Source organism: Cetorhinus maximus, chromosome 25 (assembly GCF_964194155.1).
Source record: "Cetorhinus maximus chromosome 25, sCetMax3.hap1.1, whole genome shotgun sequence".
Lineage (NCBI taxonomy): Eukaryota > Metazoa > Chordata > Chondrichthyes > Lamniformes > Cetorhinidae > Cetorhinus > Cetorhinus maximus.
The window spans coordinates 43,629,329-43,654,840 of NC_135903.1; the positions used below are offsets into that span (position 1 = coordinate 43,629,329).

The following is a 25,512-nucleotide window of genomic DNA, read 5'->3' on the forward strand; positions in this document are numbered from 1 at the left end:
ATTAATATCATTTGCAAGGCTTATTAGGAAAAGATTCTAATGTCCTTGAAATATGATGAGGGCTGAGACCAGGACACACAGAATTCAATGTAACTCCATGTAATATTCTTAACACTCAAAGTGGAGGAGCCCCTTGTTGCAGGAGAGAAATTGGCACCAGTTAGTTAAAAATCGAATCAAAGCACTCAAAAGGATTAGCGGAGGTGACGTGGGCCCATATGGATCAAAGAAACTATTGTTTTTGATGTGATTTTTTTGCATATACAGGCATCAAAGAGAAGGATTGCACTATATGAAGACAGAGTTGGGTGACCGCTGAGTTCTCAGAGCATTGTAGGGCTGGATGAAGTTACAGAGACAGGGAAGGATGGGGCGATGGTGGGATCCAAACACGAGGATGACTATTTTAAATTAGCTGTGTTGATGGAGTGTGCATCAATGTAGGTCAATGAACTTGGGGTAATGAGCAAATGATTTGTGCAAGTTTGGAAAAAGACAGCAGAATCCTGGATTGGAACATATTTACGCAGTGTGGCAGTTGGGATGTTGGCTAGGAGAGTATTGGAATACAGTGAATCCTCACTTAATGTTGATTTGGCCAAAGTTGTTTCATTATAACATTGCCGATGTAGAATAGGATTTTTTAATTCATTCACGGGATGTAGGCTTCGCTTGCTGGTCCAGCATTTATTGCCCATCCCTAGTTGCCCTTGAGAAGGTGGTGGTGAGCTGCCTTCTTGAACCGCTGCAGACCATGTGGTGTAGGTACACCCACAGTGCTGTTAGGGTGGGAGCTCCAGGATTTTGACCCAGTGACAGTGAAGGAACAGCGATATATTTCCAAGTCAGGATGGTGAGTGACTTGGAGGGAAACTTCCAGGTGGTGGTGTTCCCATCTTTCTGCTGCCCTCGTCCTTCTAGATGGCAGTGGTCCTGGGGTTGGAAGATGCTGTCTAAGGAGTCTTGGTGAATTCCTGCAGCGCATTTTGTAGATGGTACACACTGCTGCTACTGTGCGTCAGTGGTGGAGGGAACGAATGTTTGTGGATGTGGCGCCACTCAAGAGGGCTGCTTTGTCCTGGATGGTGTAAAGCTTCTTGAGTGTTGTAGGAGCTGCACTCATCCAGGCAACTGGAGAGTATTCCATCACATTCCTGACTTGTGTCTTGTAGATGGTGGACAGGCTTTGGGGAGTCAGGAAGTGAGTTACCTGTCACACGATTCCTAGCCTCTGACCTGTTCTTGTAGCCACAGTATTTATGTGGCTAGTCCAGCAGTTCAGTTTCTGGTCAATGGTAACCCCAGGATGTTGATAGTGGGGGATTCAGTGATGGTAATGCCATTGAATGTCGAGGAGCGTTGGTTGGATTCTCTCTTGTTGGAGATGGTCATTGCCTGACACTTGTGTGGCACGAATGTTACTTGCCACTTGTCAGCCCAAGCCTAGATATTGTCCAGGTCTTGCTGCATTTGGACATGGACTGCTTCAGTATCTGAGGAGTCACGAATGGTGCTGAACGTTTTGCAATCATCAGTGAACATCCCCACTTCTGACCTTATGATGGAAGGAAGGTCATTGATGAAGCAGCTGAACATGGTTGGGCCGAGGACACTATCCTGAGGAACTCCTGCAGTGATGTTCTGGAGCTGAGATGATTGACCTCCAACAACCACAACCATCTTCCGTTGTGCTAGGTATGACTCCAACCAGCGGAGAATATTCCCCCTGATTTCCATTGACTCCAGTTTTTCTAGGGCTCCTTGATGCCACACTCGGTCAAATACGGCCTTGATGTCAAGGGCAGTCACTCTCACCTCACCTCGGGAGTTCAGCTCTTTTGTCCATGTTTGAACCTAGACTGTAATGAGGTCAGGAGCTGAGTGGCCCTGGCGGAACCCAAACTGGGCATCAGTGAGCAGGTTATTTCTAAGCAAGTTCCCCTTGTTAGCATTGTTGACTACCCCTTCCATTACTTTACTGATGATCGAGAGTAGACTGATGGGGTGGTAGTTGGCCAGGTTGTATTTGTCCTGCTTTTTGTGGACAGGACATACCTGGGCAATTTTCCACATAGCTGGGTAGATGCCAATGTTGTAGCTGTACTGGAACAGCTTGGCTAGGGGTGCAGCAAGTTCTGGAGCACAAGTCTTCGGTACTATTGCCGGAATATTGTCAGGACCCATAGTCTTTGCAGTAACCAGTGCCTTCAGCTGCTTTTTGATATCACGTGGAGTGAATTAAATTGGCTGAACACTGAACATAGGGCAGAATCTTGTGCTCTCCCCATATTGAGTTTGCTGGAGGGGGCATTTAATCAGGCAGAAGGGTAGTGGGTGGGGACAGCACCACTTTCCCACCTCCAGCCTGTTTAAGCCAATGGTGGGAAGGCCCATGGATGGCCTAGCCACCCAGCCGCCAATTGAGACCCTTAAGTGGGCAATTAATGCCCACTTAAGGGCTTCATCCCGCCACTGTTGGTATTAATGCAGTGGCTCAGTGAGTGGTGGATTCCCAACTGTCAGTCAAACAGACGTTTCATCATCCTGTAGTAAAACTGAAGATAGTTGTTAAACAATGTGAAAGGGAGCTATCAGCAGCAGGTGAGAGAGAGAGATTGCAACAAAGCCCAGCAGGTTAAATGAAAGTCATGTCAGGAAAGAGAATAGAACTTTCTCCAGGAAGGTGTTCCTGAAAGAGAAAAGTCACTAAATAAACTTCCACAGATTCTAGAAATATGGAAATGAACTCATAGGAAAAGCTACCAGTCAATAGATTAGGTACATTCTGTAAAGGAGGCAAATATCAATGTTTCCTCTGTAGCCCAGAATCAGAAGCTTTCTAATGTGTTTCCAATATACATGTTTAAAACAGAACAAGTGCAGGCTAAGAAACAAATCATCAGTCCGGCAATAGGAACATAGAGATTGCTAAACTAAGGAAGATCAATATTCATCTTCTACCATCCTGGTAGTTGCATAATTTACTAATAATGAAGCTGTTGACTAATTAAGGCAATAAATCTCTTATCGGGTTAGTCTACAACAGAGCCAGGCATGAGACAAGGAGAGTGCTATAGGAACAAAGTCACCTGTTCCTCCTAAACATGCTACACTCACTCACCATATGACATGTCTCAAATTACTCATTTACTGTATCGTAAAATGTTACTTTCTGAAAGAAATCTACCCAATTGGTCTTAGATCCACAACTGCAACTTCACATTGGAAATTCAAATAAGGCAGTGTCTTTGCAGGCCTCACTTGATGAGCTGCCTCCAGTCTGCAGTTCACTTCCTGGGCATTTCATCAAAAACTTCATCTCAAGACAAAGGTAAGGATCTTGAAAATATGAGGAGTTGGGATTCACTAAGATGCAAGAAGCAAAATCGAGTGTAAGAACATTTCAGAAGAAAGCAAGACTATAGCCCACTTGATTAAATCACTGTCAGAAAACAAAAGTTGGTTTTAGCCACACCCAGGTGATTTCTGTGCTCACCTGAGCTTGAGATAATCTGATGTCTTTGCAATATTCTTCATCGGGTCAGACAAACCCTTCTCGATAGGAGGTGGGGCACAGAGTTCAACTCAAACGTGCTTAAAACTCATCTTCGACGCTTCCAGGCACACCCCCATCCTGCTCCCCACCTCACACCTGCTCAGGTGTGACCCCAACTGTAAGGGGTGCTGGAATAATTTTGTTTTTTAACAAAGCTATGTCACTGACTGACATCAAGCAGTTATTGTTCTTGTTAATAATTTATTCTATAAATTACAGTGTTTTACATTCCAGGACTGTCTCACAGTCTATCATATTTATATTAAGCTCAATCTTATTTTAATCAATTTCTTTGTTCTACTCAAATCATTCATTTAATCTTCATCTGTGTTTTCACTTTTCTTTGTGTTTCTCTTCTGCCTTTCCATTGGGTACAATGACACAGCCAGTGCCTACCCACTGGTACGTTGACAACTCTTCAAGAATGATCCACAGTATTTGACCACAGAGGGTATCACAAGCGAACTCTGTCCTGACACCCACACCAATTGCAACACCGTCTGGAACCACCTAATGTAGCCTAGACCAAGACTCCAACCTTCAGGGCCAGATGGCACTTGTACCCATCAGGCCAGTAAGGCAGCTTGGCTCTCTGTAGGAAGCTCCAACTCTCTATCACGACTTTATCTGCACTGTCCTCAGTTGGACATGGGCTCACAACAAATGTACTATAGGGATAGGAGGAGGCCATTCAGCCCTTTTGAGTTTGTTCCACCATTTGGTTAGATTATGGCTGATCTGTAACCTAACCCCATTTCCTGTTTTGTTTTTGTAACCCCTGATATCCTTGCCTAACTAAAATCTATCAATGTTCTGATGAAAGGTGACCGCCTGAAAACATTAACTCTGTTTCTCCCTCCACAGGTGCTGCTTGACCTGCTGAGTATTTCCAGAACTTTCTGCTTTTATTTCAAAAATCAATAGTTGAATACCGCCCCTCCCCGCCACCTTCTCCCCCTCACCTCCTCCCCACCCTCAGCAGGTCTTAGGAGGAGAGACTCCCAGATTCCTGCTACCCTTTGAGCAATGCAGTGGTTTCTGACTTCACTCCTGAATGGCCAAGCTCCAACTGCTTGTTCTGCAATCCCCAGACAGGGGAATAGTTACTCTCCAAGATGAATAAATGATTTGATAAGGTAGATAAACACATTCTTTAGATAACACTTAATATTCTATATGTAAGTAAACACAAGTTGAGGCTGCGAAACCTGTCCTCATGTTTTCAAAGAATTGTAGAACTCTCTGGTCTAGAAAGGGACTGCACAGCCCATCATGTTTGAGTTAGCTGAAAAAGTTCTACCCTAACCTAATCCCAATTTCCCTTTTCCACTTTAACCCTTTCCATCCCTGTTTCATTCTGATGAGGTATAATAGTTACTGGTCCCAAGGTACAGTCAGGGCAGGGCAGGCTTTAAGCTGGTATAGTAGGAAACCGCACCTTGCACTATAACCTCATGTATGTGTCAGCTTGGTTTTAGTCTGGGAATAGTTTGAGGCCAGTGAGGTGTGGGCTGCATTCGCAGTACAACTCCAAGCTGCATTAGATTTCCTCTCTGGGAACAGGAAGTAAAACACTGCCCTGTGGGAAAAGGAGGCAACTTTGGTGAATCCAAGTATCAGGAGTCTACATCCCAAGGAATGTTCAAGGAAGATGAAATTGTGCTCTCTTTGCAGAAGCAGAGACATTGAGGAGATCTAGTTGGAGTTATTTTAGATTCGGAAGTGAACCTGACAAAAATGTTCCCTGCGGCAAACAGTTCAAATCCCATGGGACACCAAATAAAATGAGAAAATTAGGAGCAAAAAAGGGAGTCAGAAAAACTTACATACAAAGGGGCAATCTGGTGCATCAAAAGGGCGAGTAGGAATTGAGGAGAAGGTGAGAAGGTGGGGTCGAGGGATCTGGTGAGAGGTGGCTGAACAGAGAGAGCCAGCATGGATTTGTAAAGGGTAGGTCATGCCTGATGAATCTGATTGAAGAGGCGAATAAAGCAATGGACAGGGAAATGTCTATGGATGGACTTGTAAAAGGCACTTGATAAAGTCCCTGGTAAGAGACTGTTTGCTAAAGTTGGAGCACATGAGATTGAAACTCTTTCGAGTTATCAACAGTCACAGATTGCAACTCTTTCGAGTACAATCACAGTTCTTGGTATCCGGGAGTGGGACATGAACCCACAACCCTCTGATTCAAAGGCGAGGGTGCTATGAACTGAGCCACAACTGACACCTCACACATGAGATTGAAGGCAAAGTATTGAACCTGGTTAGGTAATTGGCTGATTAGCAGGAGACAGAGAAGGGATAATGGGCAGATACTCTAATAGGTAGAATATGACTAGTGATGTCCTGCAAGAATCTGGGTGGGGGCCTGAATTATTCACTATATTTAATAGATGATGGGATAGAAAACCACATAACTAAGTTTGCCAATGGCACAAATGTGGGTGACATTGTGAGCAGTGTAGATGAAAGAAAAAATTCCAAAGAGATATTGATAGATTAAGTGAATGAACAAAACTGTGGCAAATGGATTTGAATACAGGAAAATGCACTTTGGGCCTAAAAAGGATTGAACAGGGCACTTTCTAAATGATGAAAAGCTAGAAACAGTGGAGGTTCAAAGAGACTTGGGGCATCCATGTACACAGATCATTAAAATGCCATGAACAGGTACAAAAAATAATCCAAACAGTTAATGGAATGCTAGCCTTTCTATCTCGAGGACTAGAATACAAGGGGGTAGAAGATTGGTTCAGCTACGCAAATCCCTGGTTAGGCCACACCTGGAGCTACTGGGAGCAGTTGTGGACATCTCATTTTAGGGAGGATATTCTGGCTTTTGTAGGAATAGGGATTAAATTTACCAGAATGATATTTGGATTGCAAAGGTTAAACTATGAGCAGGGATTATGCAAAGCAGGGTTAGATTCCTTGGAATTTGGAGGGTTAAGGGGGAATTTCATTGAAGTTTTAAAGATATTAAGGGGACTGATAGGGTAGTTACAGAGAAACTATTTCTGCTGGTTGGGGAGCCTAGGACTAGGGGGCAGAGTTTAAAAATGATAGCCAGACCTTTTAGGACTGAAATTTGGAAACACTCCTATACACACACACACACACACACACACACAGAGTGGTAGAAGTTTAGAATTTTGTTCCAAAACTGGCAATTGATGCTAGATCAATTGTTAATTTTAAACCTGAGCCTGGTAGGTTTTTGTTAACCAAAGATATTTAGGGATATGGAGCTCAGGTGGGTATATGGAGTTAGACCACTCTCAGACATGACCACACTGAATGACAGAATAGGCTCGAGGGGCTAAATGGCCTCCTCCTGTTCCTATGTTTCCTCTACATTTCATGCTCTTCCCTCTACTCCACACTCAGTGCCATGTCCTCCAGCTTTGCAGTTCAATGTTTGCTGATCAGCCTATGGTCTTGCCTTCTGCTCTCTCTCTGCTCAAACTTAAAATATACCATCCTAATCCTCCCTAACCCCTTCCTTTGATGTTCAGTGGCACACTAAAGGTGTTATATAACCCTACGTTTCAAGTTCCTGAACAAAGACAAAACCGTTATTGTAGAAAATCAGGGGAGATTTCAAGCTCTGCATCATCAATGTAAAAATAATTCTGTAAAAATACACTACCCAATATTCTAATCTACCAATGTGCACCGAATTTAAAACATGGAGCTCAGTCGTGTTAATCTTTTAAAATAGCGAAACAGTATTACTGTACACAGGGCCCATTGATAGGAAGGCAACAATATCATTTCTATTCCAGTCTCCAGTCTTCAGCCGCACTTCCCCCTGACTTGCTGTGGTTGGCACTGGGCAGGGGCACAGAGTGGGTCCTGGTTATAGTTCATGTCACACAGTCAGAATGTGAGTGTGTCCCTGCTCACTCCACACTATACATTCTTAATCTTGAGCCGGACAAAGAGAGTTGCTGGTGAGAGAGGGGCCGCATCCCTGGACAGTAAGTGGATGTGTCGATAGCCTGTGGGTACAAACAGAAACATAAATTAAATGGGCCACACAGCGTGAGGCAGGGGTGTGGGGGTGCTGGAGTGCAATCTGGGAGTTGGGGAAGGGCTGATGATGTGCCTGTATATCACATTAGCCCACTCTACATGGCCTGCTGTATTGCCACCTTATTAATCTCAGAGGTAACATCACACAGTATTAGCTGCATGTTAATTATTTGTGACAATGAAGATAAAGCTATTACGTTGGGTGCCAAGTGGAATTTGATCAACGTCCAATGGGTAGGGATCCCAAACTCCCCACAGAAGTCTCCCGGAATGGACAATTGGTCTCCAAGGAGTCACTGGTGACTCAGTGGAAATAGTCTATGTTTGCATGGCTTGCATATATACAGTACCCCGACTGTCATGGTTTGTGTATATACAGTACCCCGACTGTCATGGTTTGTGTATATACGGTACCCTGACTGTCATGGTTTGTGTATGTACAGCACCCTAACTGTCGTGGTTTGTGTATGTACAGCACCCTAACTGTCGTGGTTTGTGTATGTACAGCACCCTAACTGTCGTGGTTTGTGTATGTACACTAGAATCTAGGGACAGAGAGAGAGAAAAATATAAATGGGGGACAGAGGGGGAGAGAGGGGGAGAGAGAGCAAGCCCTGGGCATGAGAGAGAGAGAGAAAACACAAACCCGGGGGAGATAGAGAAAAGAGAGATCACAACACAAACTGGGGGAGGGAGAGTTCCTGTGCTGTACGCTGTTGTGTTTTGTTCTGGGAGTCAGGCAGCTTCAGTGTTTCTCCCTGAAGTTGCTCTTCACTGGGCAGGGAGGGGATAGTCAAAGTGTCGGGGGGGGAGGGGCGGTGTCGGAGGGGGAGGGGCGGTGTCGGAGGGGGAGGGGTCGGTGTCCGAGGGGCGAGGGGCGGTGTCGGAGGGGGAGGGGTCGGTGTCCGAGGGGCGAGGGTCGGTGTCCGAGGGGCGAGGGGCGGTGTCCGAGGGGCGAGGGGCGGTGTCCGAGGGGCGAGGGGCGGTGTCCGAGGGGCGAGGGGCGGTGTCCGAGGGGCGAGGGGCGGTGTCCGAGGGGCGAGGGGCGGTGTCCGAGGGGGAGGGGCGGTGTCCGAGGGGCGAGGGGCGGTGTCCGAGGGGCGAGGGGCGGTGTCCGAGGGGCGAGGGGCGGTGTCCGAGGGGCGAGGGGCGGTGTCCGAGGGGCGAGGGGCGGTGTCCGAGGGGCGAGGGGCGGTGTCGGAGGGGGGGGGGCGGTGTCGGAGGGGGCGGGGCGGTGTCGGAGGGGGCGGGGCGGTGTCGGAGGGGGCGGGGCAGTGTCGGAGGGGGCGGGGCAGTGTCGGAGGGGGCGGGGCAGTGTCGGAGGGGGCGGGGCAGTGTCGGAGGGGGCGGGGCAGTGTCGGAGGGGGCGGGGCAGTGTCGGAGGGGGCGGGGCAGTGTCGGAGGGGGCGGGGCAGTGTCGGAGGGGGCGGGGCAGTGTCGGAGGGGGCGGGGCAGTGTCGGAGGGGGCGGGGCAGTGTCGGAGGGGGCGGGGCAGTGTCGGAGGGGGCGGGGCAGTGTCGGAGGGGGAAGGGCAGTGTCGGAGGGGGTGGGGCAGTGTCGGAGGGGGTGGGGCAGTGTCGGAGGGGGTGGGGCAGTGTCGGAGGAGGAGGGGCAGTGTCAGAGGGGGCGGGGCTGTGTCAGAGGGGGCGGGGCTGTGTCAGAGGGGGAGGGGCAGTGTCGGAGGGGGAGGGGCAGTGTCGGAGGGGGAGGGGCAGTGTCGGAGGGGGAGGGGCAGTGTCGGAGGGGGAAGGGCAGTGTCGGAGGGGGAAGGGCAGTGTCGGAGGGGGAAGGGCAGTGTCGGAGGGGGTGGGGCAGTGTCGGAGGGGGAGGGGCAGTGTCAGAGGGGGAGGGCCTGTGTCGGAGGGGGAGGGGCTGTGTCAGAGAGGGAAGGGCTGTGTCAGAGGGGGCGGGGCTGTGTCAGAGGGGGCGGGGCTGTGTTGGAGGGGGCGGGGCAGTGTCAGAGGGGGCGGGGCAGTGTCAGGGTGCGTAGGTAAAATGATGATTACCTTCTTTCACACTAGTGAACGGGAGTGTAAACTGTCCAATGAAGTCATTGCTGGTGGTTGCATCATAATCTTCAACCACAAATCGGATGAGAGCGAGTTCGGGAACACTGATTGTAAACCGCAGCACTTCATTCCACACTGGATTAAATCCTACAACCCAACAAAAACACACAGAAACTGTGAACCCGTCTGGTAGAGTTTCAGCGACCAATTGTGCACCAGAATTCTGAAATGTCTGGGAAATTCTTGGAACTCTGGAAGATTTACAAGGGAACGCTCCTATTTGTGGTTGAAAATTCAAGTGTGTGCAGCACAGAAATGAGCCCTCCCAGCACATTTTTCCTCCTCTGGACCTAACAATTCATCACAACTAATGGCAAATCCAGGGGTGTCATGGCCAACAGCAACAGTCTCTTTCTCCCTCCAGTCATGTTTAATTGAGGCAGCGCTGACCATGGGTTGGACTGGGGTGCAGATGGTCTGTGTGGCTCATGCAGATACAATCCTGGAGATAATCTTACAGAAACTCATTGGAAGCTCCTTGAAGATTTTTCCATAAATCACTGAGTATGGCCCGTCAGCTACCCAGGGCTTCAGTATGGAATAGGTAATAGCCACAACACTATAGAGATCCCCAGACACGCCATTGACAGTATAACTGCCATCGGACAGGCATTGCAGACATATCAGTACCTTACCGTTATTTTCAATATGGCTGGTCTTTTGCGTGGCATTATCATCAGGAACACCGTAAACCTCCACACGCACCAGGGGGTCCACAATGGAATTCTTTTTATCCTTATTCACTTTAGGGAGCTGCTGTGCTGTAATAATCTGAAAAAGAGACACCAGTCTGAGAACCACAAGGAGCATTTCACCAGAGATTGGAACTGAGAGAGGGCAAGAGAGCAAAAGACAGACACTCCACTGGAGACAATGAGAGGAGAAACAGATAATGGGCTGAAATTTTCGCTGGGTGGGCAAGTGCACGTCCCACCCGCTCGAGCGTGAAATGACACGCGTTGATGTCAGCCGAGCATGTCGATGTACACGTGCAGTCCCGCAATAGTTCAGTCGGCAGCGCGCCCACCAACAGTTAAAAGGCCTGTTAAGGCCATTAAATAATCAATTAAGGTCAATTTTTCACTGGCCTTCGCATTTTTTGGAAACCTCATCCACGGGTGGGATGAGGTTTCCAAAAGCAAATAAAAATATAATTAAAATATTGCAATTGAATTAATAACAAGTCCCTGCTCATATGACAAAGTCACGTGAGAGGACATGTTTTATTACATTTTTATTTTCTTTATTATTTTTTGTTACAGCTCTTCATGTCCCTGAGGCCTCGGGGAGATTATGCAGCACTCACTCACGCAAAGTTCGTGCTAGGCCCATTCGTCCTCCTCCCCCCCCCACACAGACAGTACTCAGCGCTGCTGCTTGTGTTTCATGCTGGACAGGCCTTAACTGGCCCACCAGCATGAAATCGCAGCACGGTGCCGATTGCGGATGGCAGTTGACTTCCCGACCGTCCTGCCTGCCCCAGCCGAGCCCGCCAAGGGCAAAATTGTGCCCAATGTGTGCCCTGTGGAAAGGCGGGGGTGGGGGGCGGAGAAGACAGCGTTCAACTTCTCCTGCAACAAAAGAAAGCAGAGAACTGAACTCGTAATGGCTTCTGTGCACAGGAGGAAAAGATGCCATTTGCGGAGGGTGACTGAGACTTGAGCGGGAGTGGGCAATAGGCTGGGGGTGGCTGAGAATGTTGGTTATCCAGATGGAGATGAGGAGGTGGCTGGAGAGAGAGGAATGAGTAGAGAATGCTGGGAAAGTCAGAGGACAGAGTCTTGTGGAGGTGACGGGGATCTCGCTGCAGTGTTGGCAAGAGACCCGTGTTGCCTCCTTTGGCGAATGCCCGCTGAACCATGAGCCAATCAGGCAATGCAGAGGCTAGTGGTGGGCCTTTCCCTGGGATCAGGGCCAAACAGATCTTTCACCCAGCAGCACCATAGGGGAGGTGGTGGCAGCAGCTGCAAGACACCCACTGGAGGCCCAGGATCGAGGAATGGCCCAGGCCACAGATAAGTAATATTGGGAGGTGTTTCATGGGGTGGGGATCAGCAACAAGGGTAGGATGTGTTGTGATATGGCGATACATATACCTTTAAGGATACATATCTTAAACTGCTGTCAATCACTACCACCTCAACAGAGTATGTGATGTAGCAGCCCCGTGACTTGCATTCCGTCTGCAGCAGCAGATGGTAGGAGGAGTTAGACATGTATATTTAGCCTCCCAGTTAATATTATTTGTTTATACTCTTTTCTTCAAACAAAGAGCCCACATTATTGTTTCATCAATCCTTGTTGTGTGATTGGTACATTTTGTCAAATAGAAGAATGTAACACGGTGGCAGCATGGTTTTTGAAGATTTGACTGCACCGTATACAAGCATCAACCCTTCCACGTCCAGCAGAAGAGCTGGTGTGGAAGTGAAGCAACAATAAGGAACTCCCCCGGTGTAAGTGAGTCTGCAGCTCTTTACATCCTGAACATTGACAAAAAGTTCGAGAACAACACCCAACTGGTGGAACCTGGAATCCAACAGAAATCGTCAGCATATGCCCAGAACCAAGATCGTATGAAGCAAAGATATCAAATGGTCTGACAGTTTGATGAAACAGATGCCAAATCAGAACATTACCACAACCAGAAACACTGACCAATCCTATTGCGAATAGAACACAGGCTAAGACCCAACACAAACAAAGCACCCTAACCAGCATTCTGAAACCATACTGCAGCCTCCAGCGAAGATCATCATAACGAAGTCTGGATGGATCAGCAAACCACCACTACGTTTCAAAGACTTGTAAATTTGTTCTTTATTTATTCATGGGATGTGGGTGTTGCTGGCTAGGCCAGCATTTGTTTTTGCCTGTCCCTAATTGTATTTCTTGTGAGTCTTCTTGAACCACTGCAGTCCATGTGGTGTAGGTACACCCACAGTGCTGTTAGGAAGGGAGTTCCAGGATTTTGACCCAGCGACAGTGAAGGAACAGCGATATATTTTACAAGTCAGGATGGTGAGTGGCTTGGAGGGAACTTCCAGGTTGTGATCTCCCTATGTGTCTGCTGCCCTTGTCCTTCTAGATGGTAGAGGTCGCAGGTTTGGAAGGTGCTGCCTAAGGAGCTTTGATGAGTTTCTGCAGTGCATCTTGTAGATGGTACACACTGCTGCCAATGTGCATCGGTGGTGGAGAAAGTGGATGTTGAAGGTAGTGAATGGGATGCAAATCAAGTGGGCTGCTTTGTCCTGGATGGTGTTGAGCTTATTTAGTGTTGTTGGAGCTGCACTCATCCAGGCAAGTTTACAGTATTCCATCAGATTTCTGACATGTGCCTTGTAGATGGTGGAGGAGTCAGGAGGTAAGTTATTTTCTGCAGAAGTTCCAGCCTCTGACCTGCTCTTGTAGCCACAGTATTTATATGGCTAGCCCAGTTCAGTTTCTAGTCAACGGTAACGCCCCAGGATGTTGATAGTGGGGGATTCAGTGATGGTAATGCCATTGAACATCAAGGGGCGATGGTTAGATTCTCTCTTGTTGGAGATGGTCATTGCCTGGCACTTGTGTGGTGCAAATGTTACTTGCCACTTATCAGCCCAAGGCAGAATGTTGTTCAGGTCTTGCAGCATATTGACATGGACTTCTTCAATATCTAAGGAGTCATGAATGGTGCTGAACATCCCCACTTCTGACCTTATACTACCTTATTATAGAGCTCAATATTATAGGGCTCAAGATTCTGCCCATAATGGATACTGGGTGGGGGGGTCATGGGGGTGAGGCATGAATGAGGGGGATTAGGCAGGGTGAGGGTCATAGGGGGCCTCACACTTATCTAATGAAGTTGGCTGATGTTCCAACCTCCGTTTCTGATCCGTCCTGCTTCAGGAGGCAGCTGCCCAGACTCTAGCTGCTCCTGACTCTCTGCAGTGAAAATACAATTGGGTGGGCAAAGCCACTCAGGAGACAGAATCAGAATGTTGGGAAATGGCCTGATTCCTGACTCCCGCTGCCAACCTCTGACCTGCTCTTGTATTCACAGTATTTATATGGCTAGTCTAATTGTGTTTCTGGTCAATGGTAACCCCCAGGATGTTGATAGCGGTGGATTCAGCGATGGTAATGCCATTGAATGCCAAGAAGAGATGGGGCTAGGATCTTTGTTGAAGATTGCCTGATATTTATGCGTTGCAAATGTTAATTGATACTTATCAGCCCAAACCTTAATATTGACCAGGCCTGGTTGCAAGTGGGAAGGCCTACTTCATTATCTTAAGAGTTACAAATGGAACTAACCATTGTGCAGTCATCAGCAAACATCCCTACTTCTGACCTTATGATGGAGGGAAGGTCATTGATGAAGTAGCTGAAGATGGTTGGGTCTAGGACGTTACCCTGAGGAACTCCTGCAGTGATGTTCTAGAACTGAGATGACTGACCTCCAACAACCACGACTATCTTCCTTTGTGCTAGGTATGACTCCAACCAATTCCACCCCCCCTCCTCCAATCCCCAATGACTTCAGTTTTGCTAGGATTCCTTGATGCCACACTTGGTCAAATGCTGCCTTTATGTCAAGGGCAGTCACTTCACCTCTGGAATTCAGCTCTTTTGTCTATGCTTGGGCCAAAGCTGTAATGAAATCATGAGCGGATTGGCTCTGGGGATCCCAAACTGAGAGTCAGTGAGCAGGTTATTTCTGAGTAAGAGCTGTTTGATAGCACTGTTGATGATTGAGAAGAATGATGGGGCAACAATTGGTGGGGTTGGATTTGTCCTGCATTTCATGGGCGGGACATACCTGGGCAATTTTTCACATTGCCGGGTAGATGCCAGTATTGTAGCTGTACTGGAACAGCTTGGCTAGGGGTGTGGCTAGTTCAATAGCACAAATCTTCAGTACTACAATTGGGATGTTGTCAGGGCCTTTGCAGAGCCCAGTGTCTTCAGCCATTTCTTGATATCACGGGGAGAGAATCAAATTGGTTGAAGACTGGCATCTGTGATGCTGGGGACCTCCAGGGAAAGCCGAGATGGATCATCCACTCGGCACTTCTGGCTAAAGATTGTTGCGAGTGCTTCAGCCTTATCTTTTACACTGATGTGCTGGGCTCCTCCATCATTGAGGATGGAGATATTTTTGGAGCTTCCTCCAGCTGGTGAGAGAGGACATGGGTAGGGATGGTGATGGAGGAGCCTGGAACATTGGCTATTATGACTCAATGAAAATGATTATGTCAGGCTGTTGTTTGACTAACCTGTGGAATAGCTCTCCCAATTTTAACAGAAGGCCCCAGATATTAATAAGGAGGACTTTGCAGAGTTGACTTGGCTAGGTATTTCCACTGTTTATGTTGGTGGTGTATCATCAGCTTTATTCCCATTAGACTTTTTCGTAGCAGTTTGGCCCGACTGAATGGCTTGCAAGGCCATTTTAGAGGGTTTTTCACAGTCAACCACCTGCTGTGCATCTCGAGTCACATGTAGACCAGGCTGAGTAATGATGGCAAATTTCCTCCCTAAAGGATATTAGTGAACCAGATGAGTTTTTACAACAATCTGGTAGTTTCATGGTCACCATTACCGACACTAGCTTTTTTTTGTTTCAGGTTTATTTAATTAACCCAAAAGCCGTGCCTCCAGATTATTTGGGCTTCTGGATTACCAGTTCAGTAACATAGCCACTTTGCTACAGTGCCCAGTGTATGTTACTGTTCCAGATACCTGATTGAGGGCCAGTATGTCAGCTACAGGCTGATTAGCATCCAAATCCTTGAGTAAGTGTATGGGCCTTTTTAAGAAACTTCCCCTTTAAAGGTTAGGGTATGGCCCCTTTAAAAGGGAATTGCAAATGGGATGAGGCAGGGTGGGGGTGGGGGTTGGGGGAGACTTTCTCCAGCCAGACGAGCAAGTTTCAACAAAATGCTGAAAGAGGTTGGGGGTTGTAATGTTTTCTAGGAGCATTGCCTGTAGGAGAAATACTGTGAGAGGGTAGGGCAGTGTAACGTGCTATACTGGAGTGAAGGGTCCTTTGTTGTTACACCAGAACAAAGAGTTCCATTGTTCTGTTATACTAGAATGAAATTAGGTTAGTTGTTATGCTGGAGTAAAGAGTATTATTATCCTGGAGTGAAGAGCCGTTTGTTGTGCTACACTGGAATTATGGCCCAATTATTGTGTTGTACCGGAGTGAAGCGATCTAATCTCATCATGTGCGGCAGTGAAATGTCCCTTATTTGATGGAGTCAAGGGACAATTAGATCCTTCACTCTGGATAGAAATCAATACTTATTCTTTCTATATAATCTGTCAAGAAGAAATCTCATGCATTCAGTCTGAACTGATTGGAGTTGGATTTTATCCCTGATTTTCACTTGTCCCAAACACACACAGCTCAGGGTTTAAGGAAACTAATATTGAAATAAGCTTACATTGATGGTCAGCTGCTTTCTGTTGAGACCTGATCCTGGGACTGGCCGTGAAGGGTCAAACTGAATGGACCTGTCCCTCATGAAACTGGGTTTCAGGATGTATCCCGAGCGGCCATTTTGTCGAAACTTCCCTTTGTTTAGATCCATCTCCATTCCGGGCTTCTGGAAATTCAGGGCCACTGCAAGAAATAAACATATAGTCACTTGGTAGAACAGAATTTAAGCATTGCTGAGAAAAAAGACATCTTGTTGAAGCTTTTCATCTTGCACTCATCCGGACAGATGCAAGAATGCCAAATTTCAAAGGGAGCAACAATTTCTATTGCATGAGAAAAGAGTGCTGATTGGTTGGCAAGTCAGCTCTGATTGGTTGAGGTGTTGCCATGGAGAATTCACCAGCAACCTATGCTTTTGTTTAATTCAAAAAAGGGTAAATGCCTGGACATATTACTTTTGCCTGCAAAGGACAGGTCCCTGGATATGAATATATGTAGTTTCTAGCAAGCGTAAGTAAGCTACATTGTGAGCCTGACTGATAATGTTAAATTGGGTGTTTTAGTATAATTGTTAGCACACTTGGGATCATTCAGCAAGTGCTGTCCAATCATGGAATTGCATTTAACATTAGACATTCTGTTTTGAGTTTGGCCAGCACGGGTTGGTTGAGTACGGTTAGTACTCTGCCTATTGTGAACAGCTGAAGGTACGTGCTGTTTAATACGATCTGCTAGTCATTGGGATGTATGACCTACCACACAAATGAGTGACATTGTATATGAACTTCGGTGCGGATGTGATACCAGGCATATAGACCTGAAGAATTCCTTCACACTGTACTAGAATTAGTAAAGCTCCTATTTCACCATGCAGCAGAACTGATCACCACAACTACAAGTTTTCTTTGAATGAAGCACTGAGGGTAATGCCCCAATTACAGCTCCAGTGGTGCAACCAGTTAGCATGTGGTAATTAAACAGCAGTCAGGGCTTGTGAAATGCTGGGGTCATGGGTTCAGCCTCACCAAATGCAGCTAATGCTAGGGAAAAATGAGAGGCGTGACTGTGGATAAAATAAGGCCTAGGAATGAACCTGCAGGAGGTCAAGGGGGTGAGAGGGATCGAGCCACAGGGGTGTGGAGCCGTGGGAGTGCAGGAGGAGCCACAGGGAGAGCAGGAGAAGTGGGGGTGGGGGTGTTGGGGAGGAGCGGGGATGGGCGGGGGGCACAGGGGAGCATAATCTAGAGCTGTAGTTCAAATTCAACAAAAAAAAATGAGGGACATCAGAGGTCAGCGTGTAAGTAATTGGCTGGCGAGTACTGCAGTTTCATTTTTACTCTTTAAACTAGGAAGTTGTGTAAAATTCATAGCTAAGGATCTGTAACTGACTATTACTTCTGAAATGAATAAAATAGATAAACTAATAAATCTATAAAAAATAAAATAATTAATTGAGCAATAATTTTTATTAATCAAGAGAATAATCAAGGGTGAATGACAAGAGACGAAATCAATCACAAATGCACAAGGAGAGATGGTGAGGTAAAATTTAGAGGTAAACATTTAAGTTAACCTACCTATAAATTCAACTAGATCAAGAGTTTAGCTTAAACTAAAAATAAGCTGAATTGAGTCAGAGAATCTGGGGGTAAAGGAGCAGGAGCATTGGGGCAATACAAAACAACAACCCCTGGGAGAACATTGATTGGTGAGTAACTGGCCAGCTTTTTTTTTAAGTTTTAAGGTTATTTATTTGACTTAGTTAATAATCTAATAAATAGAATCACAGAGCAGAAGAGGCCCTTCGGCTCATCGTGTCTGCACCGACACGTGAGAAACACCTGACCTACCTACCTAATCCCATTTACCAGCACTTGGTCCATAGGCTTGAATGTTATGACGTGCCAAGTGCTCATCCAGGTACTTTTTAAAGGATGTGAGGCAACCCGCCTCCACCACCCTCCCAGGCAGCGCATTCCAGACCATCACCACCCTCTGGGTAAAAAAAGTTTTCCTCACATCCCCCCTAAACCTCCTGCCCCTCACCTTGAACTTATGTCCCCTCGTGACTGACCCTTCAACTAAGGGGAACAGCTGCTCCCTATCCACCCTCTCCATGCCCCTCATAATCTTGTGCACCTCGATCAGGTTTCCCCTCAGTCTTCTCTGCTCCAACAAAAACAACCCAAGTCTATCCAACCTCTCTTCATAACTTAAATGTTTCATCCCAGGCAACATCCTGGTGAATCTCCTCTGCACCCCCTCCAGTGCAATCACATCCTTCCTATAATGTGGCGACCAGAACTGCACACAGTACTCCAGCTGTGGCCTCACTAAGGTTCTATACAACTCCAACATGACCTCCCTACTTTTGTAATCTATGCCTCGATTGATAAAAGCAAGTGTCCCATATGCCTTTTTCACCACCCCACTAACATGCCCGCCTTCAGAGATCTATGGACACACACGCCAAGGTCCCTTTGTTCCTCAGAACTTCCTAGTGTCATGCCATTCATTGAATACTTCCTTGTCAAATTACTCCTTCCAAAGTGTATCACCTCACGCTTTTCAGGGTTAAATTCCATCTGCCAATTATCTGCCCATTCGACCATCCCGTCTATATTTTGCTGTAGCCCAAGACACTTAGTCCTGTGGGATGCACATCCTGCTCCATGCAGGAATTCCAGGATGTTTTTCTTGCACTGGACAACCACATGCGCAAGAGGTGGAATCAGCTGAAGGAGCTCTAGCCCCAGCTTTCAAAGCTTGAGCAGCAGCTGGTATCACTGCAGTGCATCTGTGAGGCTGAGTGCTACGTAGATAGCACATTTTTAGAGGTGACCATCCCATAGCTTAAGCCTGTGTAGGCAGAGAGAGACTGGGTGACTTTCATGGAGTCAAGAAAGACCAGGTAGACAATGCAGGAGTCCCTAGTGTGGATCTCACTCTCAAACCAGTATTTCATTCTCAAGACTGATGAAAGTGCTGATTCCTCTGCCAAATGCAGTCAGAGCCAAGTCCATGGCACCACAACTGGCTCAACTGTACAGGTGGCAGGAGGAAGATTGGAAATTGATAGGGATAGGGAATTCTAAAGGTTAGGGAAATAGACAGGGGTTTCTGTGGCTGCAGATGTGATTCCAAGGTGGTATGTTACCTCCCTGGTACCAGGGTCAAGGATATCACTGAGCGGCTACAGAATACTGAGGCAGGGAGGGTGATCAGCCAGAGATCATGGCCCACATCAGTATCAATGACATAGGGAGAAAGGGGGGTGATGAAGTCCTGCAGGTACGTACATACATACAAATTTGGAGCAGGATGAGGCCACTCAGCGCCTCGAGCCTGCTCCGCCATTCAATAATATCATGGCTGATCTGAATATAACCTTAACTCCATATTCCTGCCTCACCCCTGTGTTAATCAAGGATCTATCTAGCTCTGCCTTAAAAATATTCAAAGACTCTGCTTCTCCCATCTTTTCAGGAAATGAGCTCCAAAGACTCACAACCCTCTGAGAGAAAAGACATTCTCCTCATTTCTGTCTTAAATGAGCAACCCCTTATTTTTAAATAGTGACCCCTAATTCTAGATTCTCCCACAAGAGGAAACATCCTCTCCACATCCACCCTGTCAACTCCCCTGAGGATCTTAAAGGTTTCAATGAAGTCGCCTCTTACACTTCTAAATTCTAGTAGATACAAGCCCAACCTGTTCAGCCTTTCCTCATATGACAACCTGCCCATTCCTGGTATTAGTCTAGTAAACCTTCTCTGAACTGCTTCTTATGCATTTACATCTTTCTTTAAATAAGAAGACCAGTACGCTACAAAATACTCCAGATGTGGTGTCACCAGTGCCCTGTATAACTGAAGCATAATCTTCCTACTTTTGTAATCAATTCCCTTCACAATAAAAGATAACATTCTATTAGCTTTCCTAATTACTTGCTGTACCTGCATACTAACCTTTTATGATTCATGCACTAGGACACCCAGATCCCTCTGAATCTCAGAGCAGTAAATGTTAGGGAGTTAGGAAGGAGATTAGAAGGCAAGACCCTAAAGGTAGTAATCTCCCTGGTGCCATGTGCTGGTGAGTATAGAATAGGAGGATAAAGCAGATGAATGTGTGGCTGGAGAGATGGTGCAGGGGAAGGGTTTGGATTCCTGGGATATTGGGACCAGCTGTGGGAGAGGTGAGACCTATACAGGCCGTACAGATTGCACCTCAACAAAACCGGGATAAATGTCCTTGTGAGGAGGTTTAAAACAAGCTTGACAGGTGGATGGGAACTAGGGTGTAACATTAGAAAGGAGAAACAAGGTGCGCAAGGGATTGGGAAAAGCAGATAGTATTAGAACAAGAAATAATAAGGTATTAGGTGGGGTCAGATTGAGAAGGAATGTAACAAAGTCTACAGTTGGTTGGCAAAGCATGAGCTGTGAAGCGAGGTAAATAAGGTTGGCGAGCTACAGGCACAAATAGTCACATAGGAATATGATGTTGTATGGTAATTGGAGACCTGGCCTGGAAAAGGGCAGGAGTGGATACAAAATATTCCTGGGTACAGGTGTTCAGGAAAGGTAGGGAAGAAAAGAAAGGGGGAGAGGTAGCAGTATTGATTAAGGAGAATTTTACAGTGGAGAGAGAGGATGTTATAGAGAGGACAATGTCAGAATCTGTTTGATTGTGGGAAACATATAGAGGAGTAAATTTTCAGAGAAATTACAGAGAAGTGAGAAGGCTGAGCTGTGCTAATGGAGAACTTTAGTGATCCTAATATAGACTGGGATAGTAATAGTGTAAAAGGCAGAGGGGGGGAAATGAATTTCTGAAGTGTTCAGGAGAATTTTCTAGATCAGTCTTTCAGCCCAATGAGGAGGTATTTCTGGATCTGATTCTGTGGAATGAGGTGGGTTAAGTGGGTTAAGTGTCAGTAGGTGAATATTTAGAGAACAGCGATCAAAAGTATCAATAATTTTAGGTTAGGCATGGAAAAGGACATGGAACGATCCAGAATAAAAAAAAGATATTTACCTAATTGGAGGAGGGTCGATTTCAGGAGTGTGAGGATAAACCTATCCCATGTAAATTGGAATTAAAAATTGACAAGAAAAGTAATGGAACAATAGGCTGCCATTAAAGAGGAGATGGTTTGGTTAAGATATACTCCCACAAGGAGAAAGATTGGGCTAACAAAGCCAGAATTCCCTGGATGATGAGATAGAGAGTAGGATGAAACAGAAAATGTGGGTGTATGACAGATGTCAGGTTGATAATACAAGTTTGAATGTTATATATTCAGCCTGGTTCTAAGGGAAAGTAAATAAGGAAATGAAAGAGGCAAAGAGAGAGAGTATGAGAAGAGGCTGGTAGCTAACAAAGGGTCTTCTATTGGCATATAAATAGTAAAAGGGTAGTAAGTGGAAGGGTGGAGCCATTTGGAGGCCAAAATGGGGGCACAGTTGAGTTATTAAATGAACACATTGTATCTGTCTTATCAGGGAAGAAGATGCTACCAAACTCATATTGAAAGAGGAAGTGGTTGAGACACTTGATGGGATAAAACATTGGTAAAGATAGTTTTTGAAATAATAATCTGGAGAAAGATTGAGAGTCACTTGGGGAAGTGTGGATTAATTAAATGTGGATTAATTAAGGAATGGATTTGTTAAAGGCAAACCAGGTCCAACTAATTTGATAAGAGCAAAATACTGCAGAAGCTGGAAATCTGAAACAAAAACAGAAAATGCTAGAAAAGTCCAGCAGGTCTAGCAGCACCTGTGGAGAGAGAAACAGAGTTAACGTTTCGAGTCCATATGACCCTTCTTCAGAGCTAAAGAGAAGTGGAAATGTGACGAGAAGTAGAAAAGTAGAAATGTGCTTCTCTTTATCTCTGAAGAAGGGTCATTTGGACTCAAAACGTTAACTCTGTTTCTCTCTCCACAGGTACTACTAGACCTGCTGAGCTTTTCCAGCATTTTCTGTTTTTGTTTCAACTGATTTGATTTTTTTGGATGCGATAACAGAGAGAGTTGACGAGAGTAAAGCAGTTGATGTGGTGTACACGGACTTACAAACTTCCAAAAAGGGTTTGATAAAGCGTCGCAGAAAAGGCTTCAACTTTTCTGAAAAGCCTGTAGAATAAAAGGGACAGTGGCATCATGGATATGAAGCTGACTAATTCACAGGAAGCAGAGGACTGGTGAATGGTTGTTTTTCAGGTTGGAGGAAGGTGGCATTTGCCACTGTTTGGCACTCAGACCACTGCCTTTCTTGATATATATTAATGGCCTAGGTTTGGGTGTAGAGGCCACAACTTCAAAATTTGTGGATGACAGAATAAGTAATGTGAACTGTGAGGATGATAATGATAGACACCACCTTAAACATTCGCTCCCTCCACCACATACCGCACAGTAGCAGCAGTGTGTACCATCTACAAGATGCACTGTAGCAACTCACCAAGGCTCCTTAGACAGCACCTTCCAAACCCACGACCACTACCACCAAGAAGGACAAGGGCAGCAGGTAGATGGGGGAACACCAGCACCTGCAAGTTCCCCTCCAAGTCACTCATCATCCTGACTTGGAAATATATCGCTGTTCCTTCACTGTTGCTGGGTGAAAATCCTAGAACTCCCTTCCTAACAGCACTGTTGGTGTACCTACATCACATGGACTGCAGCAGTTCAAGAAGGCAGCTCACCACCACCTTCTCAAGGGGAATTAGGAATGGCTTAGCCAGTGACACCCACATCTCATGAGTGAAGGAATTAAACAAAATCTTCAAAAGAACGTAGACAGGCTGGTGGAATGGGAAGACAGTTTGACAGATTAAATTTAACGCAGAGAAATGTGAAGTGATGCATTTTGGTAGGAAGAATGGAGATGCGCAATATAAAATAAAAGGTGTTCTTAAGGGATTGCAGGAACAGTGGGTATATGTGTAATCGTTGAAAGTGGCAGGGCAGGTTGAGAAGGTAGCTAAAAAGGCATACAGGATCCTGGGTTTTATAAACAGAATCATAGACTACAAAATAAGGACGTTAAGATGAATCTTTATAAAACATTGGTTCAGCCTCAGCTGGAGTATTGTACCTAGTTCTGGGTACCACACTATAGGAAGGATGTGAAGGCATTAGAGAAGTTGCAGAAAAGATTTAAGTGAATGGCTCCAGGGATGGGGGACTTCAGTTAGTTGGATAGATTGAAAAGCTGGGACTGTTTTCCCTGGAGAAGGGAAGGCTGAGAGGAGATTTAACAGAGATATTCAAAGTAATGAGGGGTCTGGGCAATTCAGTAGACGGAGAGAAACTGTCACCGCTGGTGGAATGATCGAGAACCAGAGAACACCAATTAAGTTGATTGGCGCAAGAACCAAAGGCAACATGAGGAAAATCCTTTTCCTCAGTGAGTGGTTAGGATCTGGAATGCACCAGCTGAGAGTGTGGTGGGGGCAGGTTCAATTGAGGCTTTCAAAAGGGGATTGGGGAAACACCTGAAGAGAAGATGGGGGAATGGGACTAGCTGACTTGTTCTACAGAGACCAGCAACGTTACAATGGGCTGAATGGCCTCCTTCTGTGCTGTAACCATTCTATAATTCTAGTATAGACACATGAGAATGACACGTGCAGGTGCGAGAGAGCCTGACCTAGTTGACAACCACCATTCCACATCTCTTGAGGGTTGAAGTTGGAAGAATCGACCCGGGAACCCAATGGATAGACCTTGGAGAGCTGCAAAGTGTTGTGAATGATGAAAGTGGACCCTACAAAAAAAAAGAAAAGGACAACAATCCTTAGACAAGGATAAACGGACAAGATAAATTTAATATTTGAAATCATCGTGAGCCAGGAACAGCCTCAGCTGTTGCGAGCGGGAACAGTTCCATCAATTACAATACATCCTGGGAAAGTGTAATCACTGTGGCTGACTCAGGCTATGTAGCTCCAGTTATTAAAATACATTTTCTGACATAACACTCACAGACCAGATGTTTGCACAAACTGGGCTGCACATCTGGAACTTGGGTGCTGAGGTCAGCGTGTTTGATTCATTGTCTGCCCACCATGTTTAAAGCTGGGCTCCTGACTCATCGAAAAGCCAGCCCACAGCCACTGGTGGGGGGTCAGGGCAGCTAAATATATTCACCACCCCACTAATCACTCTGTGGCTGCACAAAACATTAGCTCTCTGACTGCTGACTGGTCGCTATGTCTTTCAAAATTTCCTTATTGACATTCCCCCTCATGAATGCTAACTCATAGAATGCACTTCAAACATTACTGACGAATTCTCTTGTCTTTCCGCAGCCTCCCCTAAACACCCCACCACCCCCACAACCGCCCCGCTCCCCCCATCCCCACCAGTCTTTTTCCTTCTGTCACTGGGGTACAGGTACAGACAATTTGTTATTTACAGACCAGATGGCCCTCAGTGCAGAGAATACATTTCATGGATATTAAATCGCAGGCCGGGAATGTGCATTTTTGGGCCAGGTGCTTCTGGCAATCACAGGAATTTTTAACTCCTCTGAAAAGATTCAAAAAGGCACAAGGTTCTCTCAGCAAACTGGGATTCAGGGTGAGCAGACTTGGAAAAACATCGGAGAAATCTCACCAAGAGACAGACTGCTGGAGGGATAGGGGAGTTCCAGAAATGGACAGGTTGGGAGATGGATCCATGGATCAGTAGAGGAGAGTAACCCCATTTGTATCTGTGTTCCTTTGTTCCACTGATCTGTCAAACCAAAGCCTGTAAGACACTCTCTAGGAAGTACATGTTCTGAGCAACCAATTCCTGGACAGACACTTGATGTGTTTTTTTGAAAAACAGATTTCATCCTCAGGGGGTCACAAAGGAATGAATCAGTCACAACATGGGAACTTAGTACAAAGCATGAGGTGTTTGGACTGGGACAGCACTGGTCAGAAACATGCCCATATGTTTCAGAGAACTTTGTGTCAATTACAATCATGGGACAGAGACTACTGTCACCTACTTGGATATTGGAAAATCCATGTCTCCTGCCATAACCTCAACTGAAGTTGGCAGAAGCCCTGTGGGACACCCACCCTCCCCTGACAGGTATGTATATATCCACCCAAACATCATAGGTGAGGGGATCAGGGGCAGGTTAATATGATCACCACCCCCCAATCACTCTGAACTTGGTCAGTTTTACACAAAGCATTAGCTCTCTGACTGGTTGCTATGTCTTTCAGTAGAGTACATTGGGATAGGTGTCAGAGGGGTCGAGCTGCTCAAAGATGCCCTTCAATGGGGCTACATCATGCTTCACTCCTTCTGGACCTCTTCCCCTGGGCTCTGCTGGGGATCCTTGGTGGCCTGCAGATGCCATGTCTAAATTCCTGGCCTCTGGGGACCGAGGTGTGAATTTTGACCCCTGTC

General features: G+C 46.2%; 1 protein-coding gene across 5 annotated transcripts in view; it reads right to left on the reverse strand.

Annotated features, from left to right (window-relative positions):
- Positions 1-5,796: 5,796 nt before the first annotated feature.
- LOC144668087 (1-phosphatidylinositol 4,5-bisphosphate phosphodiesterase delta-3-like) overlaps positions 5,797-25,512 on the reverse strand; it is an 82,496-nt gene continuing 62,780 nt past the window's right edge. For all 5 annotated transcript variants that reach the window (XM_078529858.1, XM_078529861.1, XM_078529862.1 and 2 more), the window contains 5 exons: positions 23,753-23,869; positions 16,098-16,276; positions 10,299-10,434; positions 9,601-9,750; positions 5,797-7,560 (listed from right to left, as the gene is read on the reverse strand). In XM_078529858.1, the coding sequence (XP_078385984.1) occupies positions 7,472-7,560; positions 9,601-9,750; positions 10,299-10,434; positions 16,098-16,276; positions 23,753-23,869 (671 nt within the window). In that variant the 3' untranslated portion in view covers positions 5,797-7,471. The remainder of the gene's footprint in view (positions 7,561-9,600; positions 9,751-10,298; positions 10,435-16,097; positions 16,277-23,752; positions 23,870-25,512) is intronic.